The sequence below is a fragment of the Electrophorus electricus genome, chromosome 4 (genome assembly GCF_041902795.1).
Source record: "Electrophorus electricus isolate QZ-2024a chromosome 4, ASM4190279v1, whole genome shotgun sequence".
NCBI classification, from domain to species: Eukaryota; Metazoa; Chordata; class Actinopteri; order Gymnotiformes; family Gymnotidae; genus Electrophorus; species Electrophorus electricus.
Window position 1 is genome coordinate 7,342,169 of NC_137500.1, and position 27,722 is coordinate 7,369,890.

The 27,722-nt window shown below is 38.2% G+C and overlaps 1 protein-coding gene across 10 annotated transcripts in view; it reads right to left on the reverse strand.

Moving 5' to 3' along the window:
• Positions 1–24,449, reverse strand: part of ptprz1a (protein tyrosine phosphatase receptor type Z1a) — a 46,847-nt gene extending 22,398 nt beyond the window's left edge. For 6 of the 10 annotated variants that reach the window (XM_035523498.2, XM_081712067.1, XM_035523497.2 and 3 more), the window contains exons 1-6: positions 24,194–24,449; positions 5,957–6,028; positions 2,467–2,646; positions 2,026–2,177; positions 1,702–1,800; positions 185–251 (exon numbers count right to left, since the gene is read on the reverse strand). In XM_035523498.2, coding sequence (XP_035379391.1) covers positions 185–251; positions 1,702–1,800; positions 2,026–2,177; positions 2,467–2,646; positions 5,957–6,028; positions 24,194–24,254 — 631 coding nt within the window. In that variant the 5' untranslated portion in view covers positions 24,255–24,449. Of the gene's footprint in view, positions 1–184; positions 252–1,701; positions 1,801–2,025; positions 2,178–2,466; positions 2,647–5,956; positions 6,029–8,194; positions 8,321–8,449; positions 8,550–8,797; positions 8,946–24,193 lie in introns of those variants that run through there. The other 4 variants (XM_081712064.1, XM_081712061.1, XM_035523494.2 and 1 more) reach the window with 4 other exon arrangements.
• Positions 24,450–27,722: the final 3,273 nt, after the last annotated feature.

The following is a 27,722-nucleotide window of genomic DNA, read 5'->3' on the forward strand; positions in this document are numbered from 1 at the left end:
AAATCACGAGAGACTGAGATGGAGAGATGGGATGCTGGGAGTTGAGCTGTTCACTGTATCAAGTTTCTGATCAAAAGGTTTTACAGCTTATTGATCAATAGGTTTTATAGGATGCTGATGAGTCTCAGCACATCTTGCCATGGAGTTTGAAACTCCATGAAGTGCTGTACCTAAATGTACATACCATATCTGCTGACACTGTTGACTGCATCAATGATGGCTTCATAGTTTTCATTATCTTCAACACTTGTCTGTGAGGGGGAGACAAGACACTACAGAATTTCAAAACAAGAAATTGTTGACGTAAGAGAGTTACTTTATGCTTTCATCAATAAAGAACAGTGGGGTAAGTCTTGCTGTGGGCCCTGTGGGATTCATTTCAGTGTGTGTTGTCTCTGAACCTCCGTTAAGCTCAAACTGCTGCTTGGAGCTGTCCTTAGCATTCCACCTAAGACAGCAGCAAAAGAAAGACCAAAAATACATACATTTCTTTTAATACTCATCTAAATCTTCTCTTAGAAGATAATGAGGGCGCTTCCCCTGAACATTTTACCGAAGACACCATTACTGGAGTGACACAAAAAATACTGTATAAAGACAGGCAACAACAAGTACTAAAAAGTCATTAGCACGCACTCTCCAGGCAATCTACACATGCACATACAGGCAGACTCCATACTAACATTTGTTGCAATCCCTCTGTTTCCACAGAGGTGACATGTCCATACAGGTCATGAATTTATGCTACTGTGCAAAAGTGCTGGGTTTTTCAGAGCCTTTGAAAACAAATGTGCACCCTAAAGATACAAGTACGCAATTTTCCCACAGGTGAACAAACTTATTTCAGGGGATAATGATTTTCTCCCTTGCACTCCTCTTCAGTTCCTCCACCCAAACTGTTGTACATCCAACAGGCTATTTGGAAACATTTTTTTCAGCCTTCATAAGAGTAGCTTCTTCCAGCAATGACCCAACAAAGTAAAAAAAGTTTAAAATGTAGAGACAAAAAAGCATAAATAAAGGACTGTAATGGTTCATGTGTAGTAATTACTATACTTATATCTTAAATTCATTATAGTTGTTGTGAAGAACAGTTGTGAATATACCACATCAGGTGAAGTAAATGCTAATAGCTTCTGAAAATGACTGAAATTAAATGTAAACACCACGAATGCAGCCTGTTTGTATAAGAGCATGTGTTCATTACAACTGTGTGCTAGCATATTTGTTTGCCCAATAATACCAAAAGCTGGCACGCTACCTCATTTTAAAAATTGCCATCCAGAATAAACTAACACAAGTTTTTTTTTCAAATATTAAATTATCAATGTGAAAAAATAATTAATGCACAATTAATTATGCACATATCACTCACATGAGTCATTTAAGAAATGTCTTGTTCATACAAGTGGTTCTTGAATGAAGTCCAAAACTGTATTATGATGTATATAATTTCTTATCAGTTTTATTAGGTTTATAAAAAAACAGATAAAGGTTAGAGGTACAGGTTTTGTGTTTGCCCTGTCATGGTAAAATTATTTGTTTGACTTTTCTGAATGTGAACATATGTGTGAATATATATGTGAACAGTTACATATAGACACAATAGACTATAGCAGTCCTCACACACACACACACACACACACACACACACACACACACACACACACACACACACACACACACATAAAGGGCACTTACCTCAAACAACACAGAGAGAGCAATAATCTTTCCACCATCCTTCAGGACATCATCAATTGACTGATTGTAATGATGGGCTTCATAACAATATATCTGCATCTGTGTGAACATTTCACACATATACTTCTATTAAAAGCTTACACAGTCACCCAAAATCTAAAGACTGTCAAATAGCACAGATGGACTGTATATAAGCATCTTCAAAGAAGCAGCCTATCAAAGCCATTTCAGATGACACAAAACCATGCTCAGATGTCCTAAAATGTTTGAACGCTTTTATAAAAAACAAAAATCTTTATAAGGAGACTAAGAAGGCTCTCTTACCTCCAAGGGGAATTTTACTCCATTGAAGCCATGCTCAGAGCCATCAGAGGAGGCATTGCAGTGGCCCCAGTGAAATGTGATACGGCCCACCCTAAACGTGGACCTTAGCCCCCCTCCACTTACATAGAACTCCCCACCCACATCTATGGCCACTGAAATGAGAGCACCAGTGAGGGACAGTCAACCCCTTACTCCAATTAAGTGCATGATAATTCACAAAGCTCACAAAAGGAAAATCAGAAAGAATGACAACTTGTCATTCTGTCTGATTTTCCTTTTGTGAGCTACCACAGAGGTCTAGGTACAGCTACGTGATGTTAGGCTCCTGATTTATAATTACTGTATGTTAGGTGTACTGAGAAGTCACTTTATACATCCTGTTTATTTTTTTAATAGCCTTCATCATCACATTGTCACACAGAAGCACTATAGCAGACTTACCTGTCTTGCCATCATTCTTTACTGTAGTGTCCTCAGAGGTGTGCTTCTCCCAGCCCTTTAACTTCAGCTTTTGGAAATGAACTTTGACCTGTGCCAGGCTCTCCTCAATGTTTATTGGGGACTGCTTAGCGCTGTTACATGACGGGTATTTCTTGGCCCATTTGTTCTGGTTTAGTGTTCCTAAAGGGAGTAAAGCATCTTTGAATATCCCTTTTCTTAGAAGCATAAAATAAATATAAAAGAAAAAAAGTTTCAATATTCAAGAACAGTCAGTGTCAGAGAAACGGCAATATCTTTAAAAGTATAAATGCACAAATAACACACACACACACACACACACACATACATACTCACACACAGGTCTATTATTAGACATAGGATATTATGTGGTAAAAGAAATCCTTAATCTGGGTTTTCTCAAGGGACACATCTTTAAGACAAAGACAAAGCTGATGAATGAGCTCCATAGTTCTGGGTTATAGCTATTTGCATGTCAATAGCTGATAAATAGTAAAGTAGAACAGAGCAAAGCAGAGCAGAGGAGCACACAGTAGCAAGGAGTGTGACACAGTATAATAGAGTACTACACACTATGAATAATGTCTGTATGTATATCGGGTGAGGGGGTTAGGGAGGTGATTGCAGTCAAGAATATTCCAGGATCCTATGGGACTGATGTTGATATAAAGGAGCAATCCAAAGACTATAAAACCACTTCACATTGTCCAAGTGCTCGCCAGATCAGAAACACCATTACAAGAGTCTCTACAGAAGGTTTAGGGGACATGCCATGACTACATACTGCAGAGATAATAATAATATGAGTTTGACAGTCTGTAGCTTTGTGAATTGTAAACTGCTCAAGGCAAGAGCCAGTTAAGCGCTCTCTGTCTACTTTAATTAGCCATGCTACCTTCTTTATCAGCATCTAAAAGAAAATATACACCATTACTTGGGCTACATATATTATTATGTCTTTCTTTTCTTTCTTTCCAAAGGATCATGAAAGTAAAGAGGCAGACAAGAGTTCTGTGTACTGGAAAATAAATAAATTTAATGGCAACCTTTAAAAAACGTTTAAAAGCAAACAAGCTCATCAATTACGGTCATCATAGTTATATACAAAGTTTGATATTGTGTAATCAATGAGCTACCTCCTCTTTCAAGTTTAGTATAGTTTTCTATGGAGGAATTCATAGTATGTTTTAGAGACAATACCAATTGAATAGAGAATGCTCAATGTAGACAGAAGCACGCATGCGTGCACACACACGGGCATGCATGCAGAGACACACAGTTCACCCACTAACACCCTCTCAGACATACTTTTACCCATAAACACAGCTCCTAAATGCATACATATATCTATTAACCAAAACTGGAATATAATAGCTTTTCACTTTGTTAAGGGAAAATATCACCAAAATGATTTTTTTTCACATTTAACACACTGAAAGACTATGAAAGGAGTTTATACTCATCATTATCAGCCATAAGCATAATATCAACCATCAACCATAAAGTATAATCTGGGTGGTTTCTATAGAAAAGGGCTTAATCTCAAACTGTCTGGAAACATATGAACTCCTTTTCCCATAAAGAAATGTTATTAGTGTGTGTTCTCTAATGAATGCTGACAGTCGTATATACAGTTAGAAAATAGCCAGATGTTAGATGGCAGCTTATTTATATATTGCCTATAAGGGTTCCAAAAACCTTTTTTCTAGCTGTGAAAAAAAATGCATTAAATCTATAAAACTAATTAAATAAGTGAAATCAAACTAACCAGGCGTCAATACACACTGACCAGAAGCTAACACACACTCCTACGTGCTTTATCTGTCTGTGTCTGTCTGTCTGTGTGTCTGTGTGTCTATGTGTGTGTGTGTGTGTGTGTGTGTGTGTGTGTGTGTGTCCCACACACACACACAGTCTCGCACTCATACACTTTCCCTCTCTTCCCATTTTTGTGGCTTGGAGCACATAACCTTACCAGGATTAACAGCTTGTCAGGCACTAATTACAATAGACCTCTCAATCTAGGTGCACATAGCGTTGATTTATTATATTCTCTTTTACCAAGGTATTTGCCTGTTTTCCTACCATGCTTTAGTCTTTCAAAGCTGCCACCTTAGAATGGTGAAACTAGCCTAATGAAATTGATTTAATCAGACCAGTTTATGAGTGATCCTGAAATTATGCAATATGGAAGAGAATGAGGTCAGTTAGGGGGAGGAGGTGCTGGCATTTATTCCTGTACTGAGGAACAATGCCCCATCTGCCAGGCTGCTTATCTGCATCCCGGGCACAGTAATACCCTCTTTGTTGTGCCAATCTCATGCCTTCCCCATTTCTGGTTTGTTGTGACATGGTAGAGAAAGAGACAAATTAATTGATGACTGCAGCCAACAGATTCTTACTTCCACATCCTGGGTTAATAACATGCATATCAATGTATTAATTAATTATGCAAAGTGACAGCCAAAGAACATTTTAATGAGAGGAGATTAAATTTTGTGAAAATATGTGAAATAAGTGAGACACCTGCAATGACCCATGCCACACTACACTAGTTATATCCACTGCCTGACAAGAAAACATACCCTATAAATAAGCCACAGTAAACCAAATAAACAACTATTCAATTCAGCAGTTTGCAACTCAGAAAGTAAACCAGAGCAGGACTTCAAATCTGGCCTACTTTTGAAAGGAAAGCCATGTGAGAAGTGGGTGGATTCTGCATGATGGTAAAACCAAGAAGAGAAAAGCAGAAATGTCTCTCAGATGTTACCGACCATTAAAAAACCTGGGCACTTGGCAGTGTTGAATGGAAATGGTGTGCTAAGATCGTGCATTCACTGATACTTGGGCATGCACAACAGATCAACAGCAGTTCGGATACATTAGCTAAGGCTTTTGAGGGACAGCATTCAATCAATGAGAAGCTAAAAAGGTTTCAGTGCAATGCTTGCTCTACTTTACCACATTTGTTGCACATCATCTCTAGCCAGGGCAATTTTACACCTTTGTTTTACACAGTTATAATATTTCATGACTGGAACCATATAAGATGTCAAGGGCTAGCCATTAAATACCTTAGTCAAGCATGTTTCTTTGGCCCTTTTCATTCTATGATCATTACAGCACATAAAATTACAGTTTTGCATAAAAGTAAGACATTGATTTTTGAGCAAACATACCCTGACATATAATTACAAAGCTTATTAATCACCTAATGTAAAAACATAAGGCAAACACAGTCTGGGCATGATAGGTTTACCACAGGCTATGCTGTAAATGAAACTGTCCCCTATAACCAGTAAGAAAGAGTCTAATCTGTGGTGTTATGTGGTGCATGTGGAAATTAGACCAGTTCCTGAACCTTCACTGCTGTTGCATGACAGCTGTCACTGTTTTTACATCTCGACTTCCCTCACTGAGTGCTCATATCTTGTGTAATGAAAAAATAGGATCAAAAAGTTTTATTTACCTGTGTATGACCAGTCTATGTTTTCTGCAAGCTTCTTTTGTGATCTGAATCCATAGGCTTGTGATACGTCTGCTGGAACAAAAAATAGAAAAGTTTTCATTAAATTGTACATAAGCAATTACACATGTTAACTATGTAAGCAGTCCTATTTTTCGTTTGTTTATCATGTATCTTAGTGTCTTGTGAGAAACGTGATACGGATGTGGTCAAAATTTAGTGGAAGGCAAAGGAAAGGCAGGTCATGAAAGGTGGTGGGAAAAGTCTGACATAACACACATGGGAATGGCAGGGAGGGCGTAACAACTACACCATCCCATTGATAAGAATTGATTTCAGGAAAATACTTTTACCTACACTAAGTCATGAAATTATCCAGCATTACCTTTATCACAAGATATGACCCTTGTGGCAGGTGGAGAAGGTCATTTATGTGTGAATGTGTGACAGGGTTTTGTGTTCAATCCAAGATTAATAGTCTCTAAGAATGAAAGACTAGCTAATATTGTTTGCCCTACTATGTTTGGTACCTACTATGTTTGGTACACAAATAAGAAACTATGCTTAAGGTTTCAAATGAAAAAAAAAATCATTATTAGTAAATGATGGTATATAAGAAAGAAATAAGGCAATTTGTTAATCTTTATATAGATAATACCAAAATAAAAAACATTTGAATGGTATTTAGGAAAGCAGCTATAACACACCACAAGCTTCCATTCCATGAATATGGACAAAATAGGTAAATAACATTCTAGCTCATCAGTGTGCATTTTAGGAGAATTTGTATAGAATCTAAGGATGAGTAAACTCTATTTTAATACTATGGCAATAGTACCATATTGAAATGTGGAGTGTTTCATTACCATAGTGTGGAGCAAAGTGTTTCAGTGCCATACTGAAGTGTGGAGCATTTCATTGCCATAGTGAAATGTGTTTCAAATCATAATAATTGTCTTTAATAAATGTCTTTAATTTCAAATTAATCAGCCACTGAAAAACAAAAAGTAGCTGCAAAAGAACACAACGCAAAAGATACGCACAGGGAATGTAACATTGTTCCCTTATTTTTTCCTTCCCATCTGTGACATCGCTGAACACAGGAGGGAGAAGCGAGGGATGAAGGCAATGTCAATATTTTATTAATGTAAAAACAAAATGCTCAGGGAACCGTATCAGCAGTTCAACAGATGAGGAACCAGGGTGAGCTCAGTAAACATGCACACGAGTCAATGTCCAAGGACATGGATGCACACTAAGCTTCAGAAGCACTGAAGAAGGGCACCTGTGGGGTTAAATGTGAGAACGGGTGATGGAGAGCAGATGAAGACAATGTTTAATAAGCTGGTGACCATGAACGAGGAAGTGGTTTGAAGTGTGACTTGTGCTGGCCTGAGTAGATTCCTGACTGAGTGCAGACATTCATTTGTTGTAAGCTATTAAGAATCCTCAAAGGGTCATCCTCCACACAGTCCCCAAATACAATTAAAAGTTCCCTCACACAATTCTTTCCTGCACACAACTGAAAGTACTCCCCAGCTGTGGGGGAAAATCAAAAACTTCAATCATTCTATAGCCTAAGAAAAATTAAGCTCAGATGGTAAGTGAATTCTAAAATCCTAGAAATCCTAAAAAGCCCCAAATCATATTTTTATGTATAGCCATTAAACAAGTTTAATAAACAAGTTTTCAATATCTGTAGCTACACAACATTCAGTAATTTCATAAAGATTTTTCTTTGTCTGGTTCTTCGATAAGTCAGTGTGATTTCTAAATGATATTCTGATGTGTTTCAGTGATCCTCAACAAATTACAACAAATGTTTAACTTACAACTAGGACAACATGTTTGACTAGACTTATAGTGAGAAGAGGTAGAGAAAGACGCAGAGGACAGGAAAAAATATACTAACAGGCTTCTCTGTTATGCTCTAATTACCAAATGATTAGTGCAACCTGTATGTGGGCCAGTTCTTTGATCCGTAGCTGTCCACTTCCTCCATGTGCCATTTCAGTTTTAGTAATTCAACAACTACAATTAGGAGGCATCTGCATGCCATGAAATTAGGTCTGTAAAGTACAAAACAGGATTTTGCTTACATGGAAAGCTATGTTTATTTAGACTGTCACAGCATCTTATAAGCAATCCTGATTAAATTAACTTATGCCCTAATGCACAACCATTGAAGTTCTTGTGTACCTTAAATGTTTCATTTTCCAAAACAAACAGTTCAAATAATACCTGACATATTCTTCAAAGGGCTCATCCGCTTTTTGTGATAGCAGTATCTTCCACCCTAGCCTAAGCAAAGGTCCTCATTGTCCACATAAAAGAACAGTCCCAAGACAGGAGAGATGACCTCTTTCTCTTGGGTGAAGAAAAACAAGGATCAATAGCTATGACATGAAACACCTCTCTTGTACTAGAACCTGCCCAACAGATGATGATACGATACAATAATACATTACACTGAAAGGGTGAGCCAAAGGTACCTACCTATCCAGTGTCAACACAGGATTATGGCTTTGGCTCATCTTCCTGTCGGCTTTGTCTGATAAACAATATGATAAAGCTTCTGCTGTGTGCACTCGTGTAACTATATGCACACACACAAAAAAACATCTGGACACATTGAACACACATATCCTTCTCATCTGCCCAGCTTAGCCTTAGCTAAACATCATGCTACCTTATGGCCCTATTCTGTGTCTTAAATTGTTTGAGGATTTAGGTGCCCTGTGCAATCTTTAAAAAACATGGAATCATTAAATAGTTAGAATTAAATAAATAATCCACAAAAGCACATTTACTTTCATGCAGCACACTGATGCATAATGAGCTTACCATCAGAAATGCAAAGGACCATGCCTACACTGCATGTAAGCTCATTGTAGTATCAAACCTCCTGCCTGATTGCCTTTGTCCAATTCTCAATCACTCAGTCAGCAGGTATGCTCCACACCAAAGCTCTGGTGACAGCCCAGTTCCTTGTCTGTGGTAACAGAGTGTAAATGGAAGTGCTCAATGCCTGCCATTCCCTAACTGTAGGAGTCTCTGACTTTTTGTTAAATGTTCATTGTAAAATGAAATGTTTAAGATGTCAACATCCTGAAGTTTGCAGATGACACTACTACAGTCATTGGTCTGATCAAAGACAGTGATGAGTCTGCTTTCAGAAGAGGTTGAACAGATGGTTGAACAGCTGGGCCTCTGGAGCAGTCAAAACAACTTAGAGCTGGACACATTAAAAAAAATGGAGATGAGGGTGGACTTCAGAAAAAACTCTACACCATAACACTCTAACAACACACCATAATAGACAAATCTGTGATGGCCATGGAGTCCTTCAAGTTGTTGGAAACCACAATCACTGGGGATCTGAAGTGGGTCATCAACATCAGGGCCATAATAACGAAAGCCCAACAGAGGATGTTCTTCCTGGGCCAGCTGAAGAAGTTCATCCTGCCTCAAGAACTGCTGGTTCAATTCTACACAGCTAACATAGAGTCTCTTATTACCATTTCCATTAAACTCTGGTGCAGGTCTGCCACCAAGCATGGCATTCACAGACTGCAGTGTATCATCAGGTGTGCAGAAAAGATCACTGGTGCTAACATCCATACCCTGCTGGATCTGCACTCCTCCAAAACTAGGAAGTGAGCAGTGAAGTGGGTGACCCACTGCACCCTGGCCATCAGCTTTTAGCTTCTCACATCAGGCAAGCCCTTTAGAGAACGTTCTTTTCTTCTTACCTAACCCTCCAGATTCTATTCTATGCAAAGTTTATTTTATATATATATATATGTGTGTGTGTGTGTGTGTGTGTGTACATTTACAGGAATAATAAATTTTGTTGCATGTGAGTGCATATGTATGCTTATGGGATGTATATGTAGTAGAACTCAGGTATGGATTTCTGTTAATGCACTAATGTAAATTCTATTACTAAAAAGACCTCCTCCTAATGTATTATATATTATCAACTTCCCCTGTGATTCCCATATTTTTGCATCCCACCATCTCTCTGTTTCCTTCCTCACCTTTCCTGATTCCTGCAACTTTCTCTGGGTTCTTTAGCTAAATGGGGAGAGAAGAGAGGGTAGGTCCAGCCCTTGTCACACAAAACAAAAACCATCCTAAATTCCAGCCTGATCCCAGAGTTTCTTCTACACTTCCCATTCTACATTTTAACATTTCTCAACTATAGCTGATTAATTGAAGGCATGCTATGCACTTGCAAAAATAAACTCCATATGATATGACTAATCTTCTTTTGAGTTTATGGTCAACATGGACAACGGTCTGACAACAATATTGTCAAGTGTGAATGAAGGTAGATTCTGTAAAATCTGCAAAATGCTGTCAAAATAAAAGGATTACAAAGGCCCTACGAGGCTCTGGAAAACGCACATTCACACACCCCACATCCCACCCCCACACATGCAGAGGGTGACAGAGACAGAAAGGGGGGACGCAGAGGTTGAAAATTATGCCCAGTTTTGGGAAGTGTGACCAATTGCACCCAAGGGGGCATGAGCTCATTTCTAAGACGGTGAAGAAGCTATTAGCTCTTGAAGAGCCTAACTGCTGTGTGAAATTGTGTGACACTAAACTTTAGCACAAACATCAAACCCAGGGGTTAACCATGTGCTTTACTGCAACTGAGGTACTGTGATATGGCAGCAAGATCAGAATACTTTGGGAGAACTTTCAACTAATTTGCTCATGTTTCTTTCTTTCTTTTTTTGAACATTCACATTAAAGTAAATCAAAGGGAATATTCTTCATTAAAGTAAATCAAAGGGAATATTCTTCAGGAAATGTCTTTACTTCCTACTTTTATTAGTTGACTCACAATTACACAAGTAAACAACCAAGAAAACCTAAATTTAGGAACAAAACGAATGAGAAAATAGATTTAAAATATATCTATGAAGGTAATATATAAATAATTTTCTGTGATTATGTAAAAATGCTGTGCTTTATTCTGTGGAAGCCCATGGATGGTTTATTTTGTGTCATTTATGGACACATTTATGGACTACCATGGACAGGCATATTAAAAAATTTTCATTTTAAAGTTGTGAAACGTGCAGAAGATATGTTTTTAAGAAAAACAATGGAATGCTCCTTTAAAGTCCCTGCAAAAGGGTTTCCAAGAAGCTATAAGATTAACAGGAAAGCACAAGGGAGTGGACTGAAAAGGACAAGATTAGGAAAGAAAAGCTTTGCTCACAGGAAGTATAATGTAGCTCTTTAAGGCATACTAAAAGATACTCTCTCCCCTCACCTCAGAGTTATGAGAGCAGCGCTTCAAACCCCAGCCCACGTTAGCCAAATTAAAGGGACACAACAGAAGTGGCAAATCAAGCTGTGACACTTTAGAGACCAAAGCAGAGAAAGTGCTAGGAACATCATATAAACTCATAGAGTTCAAGGACACTGGGCCAAGTAACAAGAAGTTAATACTCTACATAATATTTTGTTGTATATTCGACAAATATACTACAAACATTAAGCTATATGTAGTCTATGTGTTATTTTGAGAGCAGTACTACTGACAGTTAGTGTTATGGTCTCACCGACATGCCACAGCCTTTAAAATGATTTGATTGTGTAGTCAATATGAGATTATGTATGCTTAAATTTAAAATATTAACATTTAGTTAAAACATTAATATGCTGTGTATAATTCAGTGTATTACTGTGAAACTATGATCATATTCTGAATCAAAATCTAAACACTGTCAGCAGATACTTTAAAGGCCGCTAAAACACCATGCACTAGGTGCCCATGGAAATAAATGAATCATTTAAAATGTGTGCGTGTGTGTGTGTGTGTGTATGTGTGTGTGCGTGTGGGTGGGTGGGTGGGTGAGAGACAGAGAGCTATAGAGACACCAAGAGAGTGTGTGTGTGAGAGAGAGAGAAAGAGAGAGAATGAGAGAGAGAGAGAGAGAGAGAGAGAGAGAGAGAGAGAGAGAGAGAGGCAGAGAAACAGAGATACAATATGTTTGAAAGTTTGACATGGATGCGTTAGTGCAGTGAAATGCCATAAGTTTAAATGGGAGTTGGACATAATTGCACTGTAATGTCTGTCCAGTGATTCTTTGTGTCATTCCCTGCAACAAGCACAGGCAAAAGTATGAACTATTTCCCCATGACTACAACGAGCCCTGTGGAGTCACCCTCGGAAGACTGCCACTGTCATCTAGATCCGGCACATTTCAGGGTCAGATCCAAGCTCCTTGCTGATGTATTGATGACTGAAAGAACAAATGAAAAACTGAATGAAAACATTTGAGAAATACACTTGGATATGAATGGATAGCTAAAATATTAAGAAATTTCAAAAATGATTATCTCAGAACTAGCAAGCCATAAAGGCTGTGAACTTCAATGCTGATTTGTATTTGCCAGTTGACATGCTTAAACAAATAAAAGGAAAATGAAAAAGTAATCTTTTTTGGTAATAATACATAATAAAGCAGTTCAAAATGCCTTCTTCTGATCATGATATATATTTACATTTACATTTAAATATTAATGAATTTATCATCTTGACTCTTCAAAAAACCCAAGTTCATTTCCACCTCACTAAGTTTCTATTCTGAACCAATCTGGAAAAAAACAGATCAGGTCACTCAGTAAAAATAATCAGCAGTCAGAACGTTTTCACCTTCCATCTCTATTAACCCAGGTTACTGAGCCTACTTTAGCCAATCAGCATGCACGCAGCATAGTGAGGCTAGTCCCAGAAAACAGGCAGATCTCCACATGGCCTCTGGCCACTGTGACTTCCCTCTATCCCTAACTCATCGCCATGGACACAGTTCCAGTCCTGCCCCATTCAGTCAGACTCTGCACAAGTCTATATTGCTTTACCCTGCTTCCTTTCTCTTCACTAAACTGGACAATTCTTACCAGTCAACCTGCACAGACACAGTACTGCACAACTGCACACTGCAGTTCTATGTCATTAGTTAGATATTACAAAAACAACCCAAGGAGGGGAAAGAAAGCTGCCCCTCTTCTCATCCAATCATTACCTCCTTTGTGAAATAACTATAAATATTTACAGTGGGCCTAAACATGAGGTCCATTTAAATGCCTTGTTTATAAAGTGACAGAGAGCTTTGAGGGGACTGGAGATACAGAGAATAAACCTCCTTTCATTGGGGAGGTCTATTTCATTACATATGCTTGCTGTACTGTCCTTGTAAGACAGCCTCAAATGCCAAATGCAATGAATCATGAAGACTGGGACAAACAAACAAATAAAGACATGGTTTCTTTATAAATACACTGTAACACTATTACTGGAAGAGAAGTCCAACTTTTTACTCAGTGCCCTGATACACTTACAGAACTCACTTTATCTGAGCTCACCAATGTTAATTGAATAATAATGGAGGCAGAGAAACAAATTGAAAAGGTAGAAGATTGTGCTCAAAATATGGAGCAGGTGCTAAGCAGGATGATAAAACTGACGATTCAACAAGAAAATAAACTACTTGAACACTACTGGAGATCCCAAGTGGAGAACATAAGGATATATAATGTTTCACAAGCAATGGAAGGGTCACCTATGGTGAAGTTTGTGCAAATGTTACTATGGGACATCCTGGAGACCATATGATGACAAGGAAGACAAACCGTGGTCAATAATCAGTTCTCTCTGCTACAAAACCAAAGAAGAGATTCTGTGCAAGGTGTGAGGAATGAAGAAGGTGTTTCCGAACAGAAGGTAAATATACTTTAATCAAGACTACACACTAGTAGTCCTGCAGAAGTATAAGGAACATTCTGAAGTGAACCTAGTGCTAAAGCAAAAGCAAAAAGCTGCTTCCAGCCTCCGTTCCCTGGTAAACCACGTGGTCTACCAGTATGAGATATGGCAGTACCAGACAGTGGAGGAGGTGACTGCAGATTCAAGACAGGGGACTGTCCGTCAGCATGATCACATGGAGGGGAGCCTGGCTGAGCAACTATCCCACTCATTTGGGAAATGGTGGGAGGACAAAGATAACAGGGGATGCGAGAAGAGTGAAAGAAGAACATTAGGGACAAACTGTAAGCTTTCAGGAAAGCTATACATTTTGACTAACTTCAAAAGTGTTGCTAAGATACATAAAATCCATAACAGGTGGATTGTTATGTATTCATCTTAAGAAACACATGCCATAAGGTGAATTTTCTACTGTTAATTTTCTGCAATCACCCCCTTTTCCTCATCTAAATGGGAACATGTATATGGGAGGAAAAAGGAATCCTTTTCTGTGTAATCAACATTACCTTTTCATTTATTGTTTTGGGTGCTGTAGTGGGGGCCCTCATCCCACAGTTAGGAGAGACTAGCCACATCTTGAAATTTCCACTATCTTAACCCAGGGTCATCTACTGGAGATCCTAGCCTTATAATCACACCTTCTTTACCTATTTTCTCATTTGTTTTTTGTTTTTTATTTGTTTGAGGAATATATGAGCTAAGTTTTATTTTACTCATTTCAATAATATACGGATGGATAAATACACATGGCTGGAGACAGCAAAGTAAATTTAATTTCTGTTAATGTGAGTGGACTGTTGAATACAATCAAACTCAATAAAATTTATTCTAAAATTAAGAAAGAAAAAACGTAATCTAGAATATTTACAAGAAATTCACTTAAATAATAATGAGCACAAAAAATAAGGAGAATGGGCTTCACCTAACTGTTTTTCTGCTCATTTAAATCAGGAGAGAGGTGCTATTCTCATCCCAAACAGGCTAAATTTAAAAAAAAATGTTTCAAATGTAAGATGAGGAGGGCAGATGTATTCCAGTAAGGAGAACTATGGGAATCCAGTTACTCTATTAAATATATATGCATTAGTTTCTTAAAGAAAATAAGCAATATCTTAGAAAGAAAATTAAATATACAGTTATGTCCAAAGTTTCACTCTTCTAGTAGAAAAACCCATGAATCAAAGATTCATCCGTACATAAGAACATTAATACAGTTGATAATACAGAGAGACAGATAATATTTCTACCTACATATTTATCTGTTGATTTCAACCAGGGACTAAAGAATAATACTTGGAAACTAAATGCAAATCTTCTCAATGATCCCCTGATGAACACATTAGTCTATACTTTGAATTTAGTGAAACTGGAATGGTGTCACCTCACTTTCTATCTCTAAAGGCTCTCTTAAGAGGGAAAATTATAGATATATTTTCCTATAAAAATAAGCAATAAAACAAAGGAATTACAAAACATTCTGAATATTCTAGACAAACCTTAAAATGGGTTAGTGCCGCATATACTAGAGGAAATTACAGAAATTAGGAATGAAATTAATAGTATAATAGCACAAGACATCAAGAAAAACCTAATGTTTCATTAGAAAAATGAAACAGAGACACTATGAAATTGGACATTAAAATCTATGAAACTATTAGCATGAAAATTGAAAATAAAAGTGAAATTCAAGAAGCTTTTGAAGTATTTTACTGAATTCTAAAGTCCCAGAGTGAAGCATAAGCCAAATTGACACCTAGCTGAACTGCCTAGAGTTATTCACTTTAAATGAGGAACAAAATAGAATGATGATTGCTGACAAAACTGAAGGTGAACTAAAAACTACAATTAGTAGGCTTAATTAAACAAGTCACCAGGAACAGATGTTTTTAGGTAGAATGGCATAAGGTATTTAAAATACAGTGTTATACTCCCTACACTGAACTGGACTTTTAAAAAAGCACAAATGCCACTCAGCTCAAATGAAGTGATAATCTCAGCTCTACAAAAAAAATGAATTAAATGGAATGTGGGCCAATTTGACAATATCTGTTCTTAATGTAGTTTATAGATTATTTACTTCTATCATGGCTATTAGAAGAGCTCCTACCCATACTGATACATAACAATCAGATCAGGTACCTCAAATACATGAAAGACTGCTGGAAGATGTGAATGCAGCTCTATGGATGCAGCATATGAAACCAACCAGCTTATATATTTGCCATTGCTAAAGTAATACTTGAGATGCTTGGCTACCAGATGAACATCATCAAGCAGTATACTCCAGGAAGAAATACATCGGAGGCCAAGATAAGGGCAAAAAGAAGAGAAGTCAGCCAGCTATCAGAAATGCAGAAAGGCATGACCTAAGAAGTACAACAAGCTATCCATACCTTGGAGATACCTGTCCATACCTTGGAGACTGCCAACTCTGGCTGCCAGGAGAATAAACAGGATTTTCTCACATGAGCCATCCAAAGTGTACCTGCATAAGAACAGACCCACCAAAGCTGGGAACTGAAAAATACAGGAAAAGTAGATGGAAGAAGAAGGCATCACAAAGCAACAATGCCCAGTGGTTAGTGAACCTGAGAGCAGACCACAGCAACCTCCCTGAACAGGATCCAATAGCAATCACATGAGCAGATGTCCAAGAAAGAGTCTCAAGTATGAAGAGCTGGACAGCTCCATGTCCTGACATAGTCCACACCTACTTGCTGAAGAACCTAACTGTACTGCATAAGCACCTAGCAGCACAAAGGAGCAAACTGCTAATGGATTGAACTCATCCTGAATGGCTAACTTAAATCCGAACAGTCCTGGTCCTCAATGACCCCCAGAAAGGGGAAAATAACCTACCTCTTCACAACATGGAAGCTCCTATTAGGCATCATTGTGGCTGAGTAGGCTTAATAGACACTCCATACTGTAAGACCAGACAGACCTACCTGCACCCTGCCTGGATTGAGCTTGGAATGCTTGAGGCTGTATAACACCAACAGGATTCTAAGAGCCTTCATCAAGAACTCAATGGAGCAGTGGAAGACAATCCTAGAGACCAAGAAGATGACCCTAGAGGCCAACATCAGGGCAGGATTTACCATGGAAATGCACTGTTCCTGCTGCTGTTCTGCATAGGCCTGAACCGCCCCAGTGAGATGTGAATGAGACATCAATTCACAAATACATTTCTCACCAGGATATACAGCAACAACATCAAAATATCATTCAGATGGGATCAGTGTGGTCAGATAGTTACAAGAGAGGGAAAGTAGTATGGAGATGGAAAGTAGATAGAACAGAGGGGATCATAGTACCAGAAGGTAACATAACAGATTTTGAGGTCAGCTACAAATCCCTTAGAATCCCACAGGCAAACAGGAATCAGGAAGAGGCCACAAAGAAAGCAGCTACAGTCAGCTGAATGGGAAGAACAATATCCAGGATATCAACACCTATGCTCTACCAGTCATCAGATACCCCACTGGCAGAATAAAATGGCCTAAGGAGGAGACAGAAGCCACTGACATCAAGACAAGAAAACTCGTTACAATGTACATAGGGTTTCATCACAAATCTAGCACTCTGAGATTGTACACTAAGATGGGCCAAGTACTCCTGGATCTTGGTTTTTTCATCCTGGACAGTAGCTCTGGCAGCATTATCCAGGATGAAACATCCAAGATCCAGGAGTACACCAGGATAATGGTTTCACTAAGTGATGAAGTGCTTAGTGATACCTCAGACAGCAGAAACACAAGGAGGATGGGCATAAGTAGGAGCAGGAACCATTATGGGAGGATAAACACCTATGGGTACCATAATGGTAGAAGTGAGAGAAATCCTACCAATGGGTGAAAAGGCTGGATTGAAAAACAGCATGGAGGCAATAATCATGGCAATACAGGAACAAGCTCTGAATACAAGCTCACTAGAGGCTGGGATCTACCACATCAGGCAGGACTCCAGATGTAGGCTGTGCAAAGATGCCCCTGAGTCAATAGCAGGCAGCGTGGACATGGAACGGCATAAGCAAGTGGCTGGCATAGTATACAGGAACATCTGTGCTGAGTAGGGGGCAGGAAGTTACGAGGTCAAAGTAGGATACACCCAAAAGGTGATGGAGAATGTCCAGGCTAAGACTAGTAGTGGTGGATAAACAGCAGAAGAGGGCCTTAGTGATAGATGTAGTAATCCCAAATGATTGAAAAATCAGAAACAAGAAACACAAAAAGCTCAAGAAATACCAAGGGCTGAAAGAAGAGCTAGGAGAGATGTGGAGGGAAAAGGCAGCTGTGGTTCCCATGGTAATTGGAGCACTAGGGGCTGTGACCCCCAAACTGGAACAATGGCTCCAACAGATCCCAGGAACAACATCCGAGATCTCCATCTAGAAGAGTGCAGTCCTGAGAGGCAGCCCGGAGGGTGGGGATTTTTTTTTTTTTTATGATTTTAACATCATGTCCGGACATGTGTACAGTGAAGAAGAAGTGGAGGGCAAGAGTTAAAGAGCTCGTAAAGGTTCTAAGCCTCTGACAGTTCACTGAGAAAATCACTTAGAGAAAAATCTTTTGACATATTGAGAGGAATATCTAAAACTTTGGAAAAATAGCACACACATTAGTCTACATTCCAGAATCAACAAGCTTCCTTATCCATATTTTATGTCATCACCTGCACAGAATTAAAAAAAATAGCATCAACCTATCCCTGACTGAAGTTCACCCTTCTTAAGATGTACCTGGTAGAAAGCAGAAGTGCATCTCATAAAAAGACTAAGGTTCAAGATTTGACTGCATCACTGACTATGAGGGCTGAGAGGACCACTGCTGAATGCATTCCCTTTGGGAGGGAATATAGTCTAACCTTCACACAATTAAGATTAATATGCAATAGGGGAAAAATATTCTGGTACATTAAAAATTGTGGGAAGTCCAAGAAATAAATAATATCAAAAATGTAACTAAAACTGTTTAGACAGTAATGACATAATGTGAGCAGGTATTCCCCCTAGTAATATGAAGATTATATTATAGACCATATGTTGGGGCCCACTAAATGGTGGGCTGTCCGCTTATATGTGTGCTGTCTAGAGGGCCCCGTGAAATATATTGAAAACCACTGCTACACACATTATATACCTATTTAATTTTATTCTAATTAAAAAGTGAATCTTCATGATCATCAGCCTGTCATTTCATGACTGACAATAGTATCTTGCATTCTTTTATATATACTTGTAACTTAAACAGCTAAAGACTTCTTATTTTTGTCTTGCATTGGGGTTTTGTTTTGGTTTTTTGGGGTTTTTTTATTGAATCACCATAAGAGAGAGTTCATAAACCAAGACCACCATTTTTACAATATGGAGTCATTTTATCTTTCATCACAGCACATGTAGAGCATGTCTCATCATACATATACCATCTTATTTTGAACAGAACACAGCAACATGTAACATAAACATAAACATAAACATCTTAATGATGTAACCTTTTTGCAAGGAGTTGGTGTTTAGAAGGCTTGCATACTCCAGGGCCAACTACCACCAAAACATGTCATATCCTAATATCTTCTTCCTTCAGAAGTCATGTGTTACCATCCACCATGATAGAACTGTTCAGAATATTCCACTAGAAACATTAACAATTAAATACCTGCAGATACAGAAGTATGAAAATATTAAACAGTGATACCATGCAGCAAATTTCATCTTAGCATAGTCAGCAATAGCAAATATATAATTTGACGATATTTTTTTTTATAAACTCAAATTTTTATATCATACCAATGATGATCAGAACTGATATCAGAATATCTGATGCCAAAATGTGGATGAAAAGGTTCAAGAATCCACCCTAACTAAGAGCCCTGATATTCAACTCTAATTAGTCTCAAGTAGCCTGACAGAACATGGTTTGAGTGTGTGATCAAGCAATTACTTATCTTCTGCTAAATCTCAATAAACCAGCTGCCAATAAGAAGTGTATGGCAGTCTGAGGAATGTGCGAGGCACTCTGGCATCCTCAGCAAAGCAGGCCACCTCCTCACTACTTTTCTTCTTCACCTTTCATTTGCAGGAAGGTTTTACAGGCTCAACATTGTAAATATTCCAACCCAAAAGGGAAAAAAGAAAAACAACAGTGGACTCAATGAGTAGGCTTAATTGCTAATTTCTTTTCACCTGCTTCACTGCAGCAGTTTTCCAAGGACCATACGGTGCACACAGGGTGAACTGGATTAACGAGAATCAGGCTCATTAAAAGACTCTAAAGATCTCCCATTATTTCTTTGATGGCCCTGAGTACCCAAGCGAATAGCTATTTGGAGTGGTATCCTAATTGAAAAGGGCACAGATTCTCAGATGGGGGGGAAGCGTGGGTAACTGGAGGATTGTTAACCACTCCGAGCAGGCTTTGTCCTTGACTGACCCTGAAAAGTTTGCAGTAGGAGTGCTGTGCCGACTCAGCGAGCCACACTATCATTCTGTCTCTTGACATAGGGCTTGTTGGCCCAAACTGGCTGTTTATCCAAGCATGACTTTTTACTCAGTTTGTGCTTGCTCCTAAAAATAATGGCAGTGACTTGATATATTAAAAAACCTGATACACCAGACACTGTTACGTCTTAATATTTTTCAAACATCATTGAGTTCCAGTCTCACATTTTACTGCCTTCTTTTTCTGATTACAGTACATATTACATCTAATCAACTGTCACTTTGTTAAATGTTCAGCCATCTCTAATCACAATCTAATCATCCATATTCATTATCTGATGAATATAGAAACCCAGCATGATAACAGAGCTTCTTTCCAGCTTTTGCCTAGACATACTGAGACTTGTATGAAAAGCTGCAAGAATGCAGATGAAAGTGTACCACCTGCCTGTATCCTTCTCTCATACAGATGGATAGTAGTGCTGGATACATCCTGCCCAGCAGGCAGATGATGATGCCTACTATAAAAGGTGATCAGTCATGCCTCTTAACCTTGTAAAGAGACACAACCAGTGACATGTCAAAAGCATGCAGGTCAAATAAACCATCCTGGCAAGAGGAATGAGCAGAAATTTGTGTGTTGCTGTTTTATATAGTCATAATTCCAAAGCAACACTGCACATAATCACAAATGTGTTGCTGCAAAGCTATTGGTGTGGGCAGTTAAAATAATGGCAAAAAGAATGCAAACCAGATAAATATAGCTTCATTTTCCAGCCTCCAACACCTGGGTGACAGGTAAATTCTCAGGATAAGCTGTCAAGGAAGGAAACGTACTCTCCCCTCCACTCCCACCCCCGAAAAAAGAGAGCTCATGTGCATATGATATAATCTGCTGCGACAAAATAGTTTTCTCTAAATCTATTAACAGTTATATCAAGTAAACAATTGTGCTGATTAAATCAGTAATGAAATTGGTAACTTATGCCTACTTGAAAGAATTGTTAATGCAATGTAACTCATGTCAGAAACTCAGAAACCAGTAACTTATTTCAGCTCATCCAGCACTCATTCCATCAAAGGCAACTCACATGCAAGCTTTCTGTTAAATTCCCCTACTTCCATTCATATTCTGGTCTTGACCAGAGACCGCTAATATCTACAACACTTCTAGACCACACATTTCCAGGCCTTTAAAGAACAGAAGGAGAACTGAACACTTCTTTACCAGCCATTCAACAGGAATCCTGTTCTCCTCTCAAATTGCTGATGTGAGGCACCCTTTGAAAACAGCCTGCTCCACCGTCATTAATTAAGTGGCTAGTCAAGGCCACTGACCTTGCTGGCAGAGAAGCATCAGGGCACCAGCAGAGCCTGTCACACCACACACGCAATGATGAAAGTGCCAAGTCTATGAGTGAAAAAGAGCAGGACAAAAAGGGACATCTGATGGTACACAGCATCAGAGAAGGAGAAGAGAGATGAAAGAGGAAACAAACATATGCATTTGGTTGTAGAGACAGGAACATCAATGTCTAAGAAAATGGAATAGAAAGAAAATTTAAACACATTTAGCCTGAAAGAGAGGAAAGAAGATATTAGTAATTTAGCAAAAACAAGTTGGTCAAGAGTATGATAGAGAAATGAAGGGAGGGAACAGAGTATAGAAAGAGGACTGACCCCTATTTGAAAGCTTTTCTTAAATGCTAAAGGAGAGATACTCAGTCTTGCTGGCGTGAGTTCCCAAAAAGAGAAGGTGGAAGCAGGGCAAGCAGCACAGTCCTGGAGCTGTTGACACTCTCATGATGGGTACGAACCACACACACACAGACACACACAAAACACAAACACAGGGAAACACACACAGACACAACACACAAAAGGACTTGACACCCCCTACTCTTCAGCAACGGCATCCTGTTCCATCACTGCTGGGACAAATCAGGGGCCTGCCTGAGTGTCACACTCACATGCCATATACAATGAGCTCCCCCTCCCAGCCTGACTCCCTGTGTCTCTCTGCACCCACAAGCACTGGTCGCCTCTTGCCAGCCAGGCACAAAACAAATCGAGCAGCTGACAGCATAATTCGCTGGGGGGACTAGGTCCAGGGCCCTGGGCTGTGCAGCATGGGGATTTGGCTCTGCCCTGAAGCCCCCTCACGGCCATCCCATGGAGGAGAGACAAGACTCAGAGGCTTGGTGTGTCCTCTCTGCTTGCCTGAGTGAATACAGTTGAGACTAATACCCACTAATCTGGTCGTTGAATGCCCCCTCCGCACAGGAAAATCTGCTCCCCTTTTTCACAAGCAGCAGACTGGGTTTAGTGAGTTTGCATGTCTAACCACCCCAAGAAAGAGGGAAAGGGGGAGAAAGGGAGAAAAAAAGAATTGCCAGCAGAGAAATCTTAAGAGGAACTATCTTCACTGTAAAACATCCTTGTAAAAAATAAGACATTAAAAAGCTGCCATTTTAATGAATGAGTATCTAAAGGTATATATACCAAATAATGCATAAAGTTGAAAATGTCTAAGAAATTAAGTGGAGATGCAGCTAATTTGACAGCATGCCCTTCATAAGCAGACACATACAAAGAATGTGGAAGGGGAGGGAACTATGAAATCTAAACGCTATTTTTGACTGACGGCTCTGCCGTCAACAGCCACCATCTGTTAAGTTTAGTGCTCAAAAAGAACATAGGCACTTTTGGAGTAAAAAAAAAACAAAACAAAAAAAACCAAAACAGAACAGTAGCCAAAACACACAGGGTAAAAAAACGTATCTATAGTACAGCTTTTGGGAAAACAGATGGTGTGGAGGACCACATATCATTCACAGAAGAGAGTATTCTACTTCCGCAAAGGCTTATGAGATCCAAAAAGATTGAGCCTTTCTTTGTGCCACAGATTTTATGAAAGCGTCATTGAGAGCACTTATCTGAAAGGGATGAATAAAGAAGGAGCTGAGGGTGAAGGGCTTAAGCTGAGCTTTTCTGGAGCATGGACCAGCATTCTATCCCAGAGCCAATTTCCAAAGGGTATAATAGCACTGAGATCATTTTAACTGTTAGTATGGAAGGAGATATTTGCACTAACAATTTACAACAATATTTGCCTCAGGTTCACAGGCTTGTGAGCAAAAGGGCTTTCCCATCTCACAGGCAAGCGGGATTCAGGCAGCTTTGAGGTTCTCTTGGTACAGTGAATCCGAAAAACAATGAGCCTGTGTTGGCTGACTGAATCAGTATTAGAAATCTGTCAGTTTTATGTTAGCTACAAGGCTGCATTGACCAAATTAAGTCTAGGTCTTATTGCTTGTTCTCAGATGTAAAATCTGAAATATGTTAGCAGTCATATTCATATACAAGCAAGGCTCAACACATTTTATTTATATGCCTATGGAGTATTTTGGAACCGTACTTTAATTTAACTCTTTAATTCAACTTAACCCCTATCCTCTGAAGTATACTTTATTTTATTGATAGATGCCCCACATCTATCACTGTAAAATGTTACATGTACTGTATAGCTCATCTAAGAAGGGCTTCACCACTTCCAGTTCTGTCCTGAGATCAAAAGATAACACTGTGGAGAACAGACTCAGACTATAGCACCCCTACCACGAAACGGCCCATTCACACTACATTATCAAAGAGTGCATATCAAATTAGGCAGAATACAGTATAATATTCGCGAAGCTTGCCCACATTTAAATTGAAAGTCTTCTTTTAATAGTGTATAATCACATACACATGTAATAAAACATGTAATAAAAATAACCAAAAAAGATAGAGGTGATCAATTTAGCCAGTTTTCCAAGGACGACAATAAGTAGCCTGTTCAGACATGTCTGTCCTTAAACTATGCAGCTGTACCTGAACTCTGTGATAAAGGTTGTCATGAAAGGTAGGGTACACACATAAACCCATAAAGTTTGTAATTGCCCGCAAACTAATCTGTAGGCTACTACAAACATCGCAATCCAAGTCAAGAATGATAAAAAAAAATACACACCTATTTGACAGATGACTAACACAACCATAAAAAATGTATATTTGCTGCCGACTGCTTCCATATTCTTCTTGCAAAGATTAGCGAATGGAAAAACCTGCGAACCAACACGACAAGGAACTCCACATCCGACGAACCAGAAAAAATATTACATTTGGTTAATGTGGGAGTTGATGTTCCTGTTACATACGAGCCATTTCAATGAATATAGGGGTCCAACCCGGAGCGAATGCATCGCTTCGGCGATACGCGAGGTGTGTGATGCGTCTCTGAGTGTGCGCCGCCCACAGACCACAACGCTCATATATATAATGTTACTCGTGCCAAATAAAATAAACAGGTTCCACAAAGGTTTTCTGAAAACAAGAAAACACGTAAAACACATTTCTGAAAAGAAAACACGTAACCTATGTATTTATCCACAAAATAAAATTAAAAGGGCAGCAAAGAATTTGGTAGGCTTTATGACTTCCTTGCCCCAGAGCTGATTCCAGATCTCTATACAAAGAATTCTAAAGTATCAATGTTATGTTCGTTAATCAAACTAAAAGGTAGTGTTAAAGATCATGACATAACTACAACAAAATGCTATTTGTTGCAGTCACCGTATTTTCCCATATAGGTACACTGACAATAAGGAAAAACAGTGTTTGGCATCTAATGCCGCTTTCAAACAATTTTAGGTTTTATCGGGGTGGAAATGGTTTCCTAGCAGGAAGAACCACATGATAGCCCTTCCAAGTTCAAGTCGGGTAGGTCTACATTTCCACAGCACGAATTGACTGAGGTGTGACGTCGATACCGTTTCTAATTTGGTTTAAATGTACACCAACAGTAAGTAAACAAATAACCGTATGTAAATGGTAAATTCACTAATGGCAGCCCAATTGTAATGTACATTTTAGAAGTTAATCCAGATTTTATTTTTGCTGCATTTGTACATGGGAGGAAACAGGCGAACATAGACAAATGCCTGCTTAGCTCGTAAGCAAGCGTTAATTATACTGCCATTGTAAACTGCCGATAGGCCCATTTAACTAGCAACATTTAGAATCCTGTGTTATGTCTTTATATGAATGTTTTTTCATTAATAGTCAAACAGCTCGTAAATCAATTTATCAATCTCTATCACCCGACTTGCACTTGAAAGCTCAAGGTGTACCAATGATCTCTTGACTTTAAAGAATGGGTTAAGTAAAATGGTCTACTTAAAAGGCACTTAGTAGATTACTAGCGACCCTGAAAATTAAGTGTGTGGGGGTTCGTGCGTGCGTTTACAATGGGAGATTAGCCTTGGTTTGTCCATCGAGGATGGACAGAAACTCTGAAGGTATTCTATAAAAGTGCAGTTGCAAGACCTTCATAATATAGGTGGCTTCTGCTGTCTTTGGTGTTGCTTAAAGTTGTTCATGGCAAATTATTTTAATTTTCAAATTCAAACAGGAAATTCTAAATTGACTGCTAAAATATAACAAAGATCATCCCAAAACCTATGAGTCAACTGAGTAAATATGTTTACATGCAGCAATCTCTCTCGTCATCACTATATTTGTTTAAGCAGGATAAGATTAATACATTACATTTACCATAGCACTTCCTGGTTAGTCAAACTCAAAAGCCAAACACTCCCACAAAATTAGGTGCTTTTGACGTTTTTGAGGAAATTTGACCGAATGTTAATGAGGTCAAGGCAAATGAGGTCAGACTCTCTGAGATAGGCAGTACTAGGTGAAAATAGGAACTAGACATTCTCACAATGGATAAATGATAAGTAATGTAATTTTCATATCTGATAAATAATTTAAATTCATAACATAGACAGTTGACAAAAGGTACCACAGTAAGTATTATGTTTAAAATCATTAGTTGTAATAATAATTGGATTTTGATGTGTGGTTCTAAACTGCTCAAAAAGTGATGCTTTGGTAACAGAAATGACCAACAGCATTCATCAACAGGATCCCAAAACATTACTAATATACTACTGCATTCCTTATTTGAGGGCATTGTGAATATATTTGCATAATTTGGCAAGGATTATCTTTAATTTATGCAGTGCCTGCACTTCACTTCTGAGATTGGATATTTCCAGTGGGGCTGCTAAAACTTTTCTTAAATTCAGAGAGCAGGCATTGTATTTTGTATGAGTGATTAACAGAGAAGAGAGAGACTTTATCCATAAAGAAATACTTTATTCATACTACTGGAAGTGTTTGTCATATAGACTCATAAGAATATATGCCTACATTATATTTAAAAACTGTTATACTGCAGTAGCCACATTAGTTCTTGAAGTTTATGCTTCTAATTGTAAGGCTATCAGCTGCCAACCTTCATTTCTTTTGAAACTTCTAAAACAATCATGCATTCTTAATCCTATTTGTCAGAAACAGAAATGTATCTGACTGGCTGGATATTAGTAATTTAGCACAAGTAGTGCTATCAGTTATTCTTAACATCCAGTTTAGGTACTGCATAGAGATCTTGAGGTCTCTGTACGTCTTAGGATGTGACTGCACACTATGACTGTAGCATTTTTAATTAAAGTAACACATTTTTGAACAATGTTAATTTAATTTTATGTTTAATTTATTCAATCATCATCAGCATCTAATTTTGTCGTCATATGTAGGTCTGTTGTATACTGGTTCAGTGTATGGCCTGTCTAATGTATAACATATTTCCCTTTCTGTGTTCAAAATCACAGCAAGCTACTTTTAACCTAGATATTACTGTCTGGTTGATGTGTTTAGTTTATTAAACTAATGTTGTATGTTGCAATATAATAAAAATTTTAAATCAGTTTCATCAATTTGTTTGCCTGTTTTTGGTTATCTGTAGCAGTACTTATAAAATATCAACATTTACATTGTTAATAAATAGTAGAAATAAAACAATAGATGAAGTTCTAGCATTTTCAATAAATGAATGTTACAAATGTCACAATGTCTCCTACAGTACATTGAACTGTAATGGAGAAACTACTCACACTGGGGTCAAAAAATTCATGTAAAGAAAATTGAATGTCAGTTGGAAAATGTAATATCTCACAGTACCACTGTAATTATATTTAAAAAACAATTTAATAGGTTATCGTTGGCACAGAATATTGAATATTATTGATGTTTGGCCTCATTAACCCATACCTGCTGTGATGTTATCTCAACAATCAATATGTGGACATTTAAAACTACAAATACAAAAAAAAAAAAGTAAATATGTCTATTCTAATTAAATTCTGTTTTAAACAATACTCTGATTAGCCCACTTCAGAAAAATGACATGACTACCTTTATGATCAAATTCAAACATTTTAAGGTAAAAGGCAAAAGACTATATAGATTTTTCAGGCAATCCTCTTAAATACTAAAGAAAATGAAACAAAGAAAATTTAAATAGCAAAAACATGATGGTAAAACCTGAAGGTAAATATGACCTTCAGTTGCAACAGAATTTCATCAGACTGCTAGACAACTGGTAAGCCTACTTCATAGTCGACTTAAACACAGATCCTTTCAACAGGAAGTAGGTC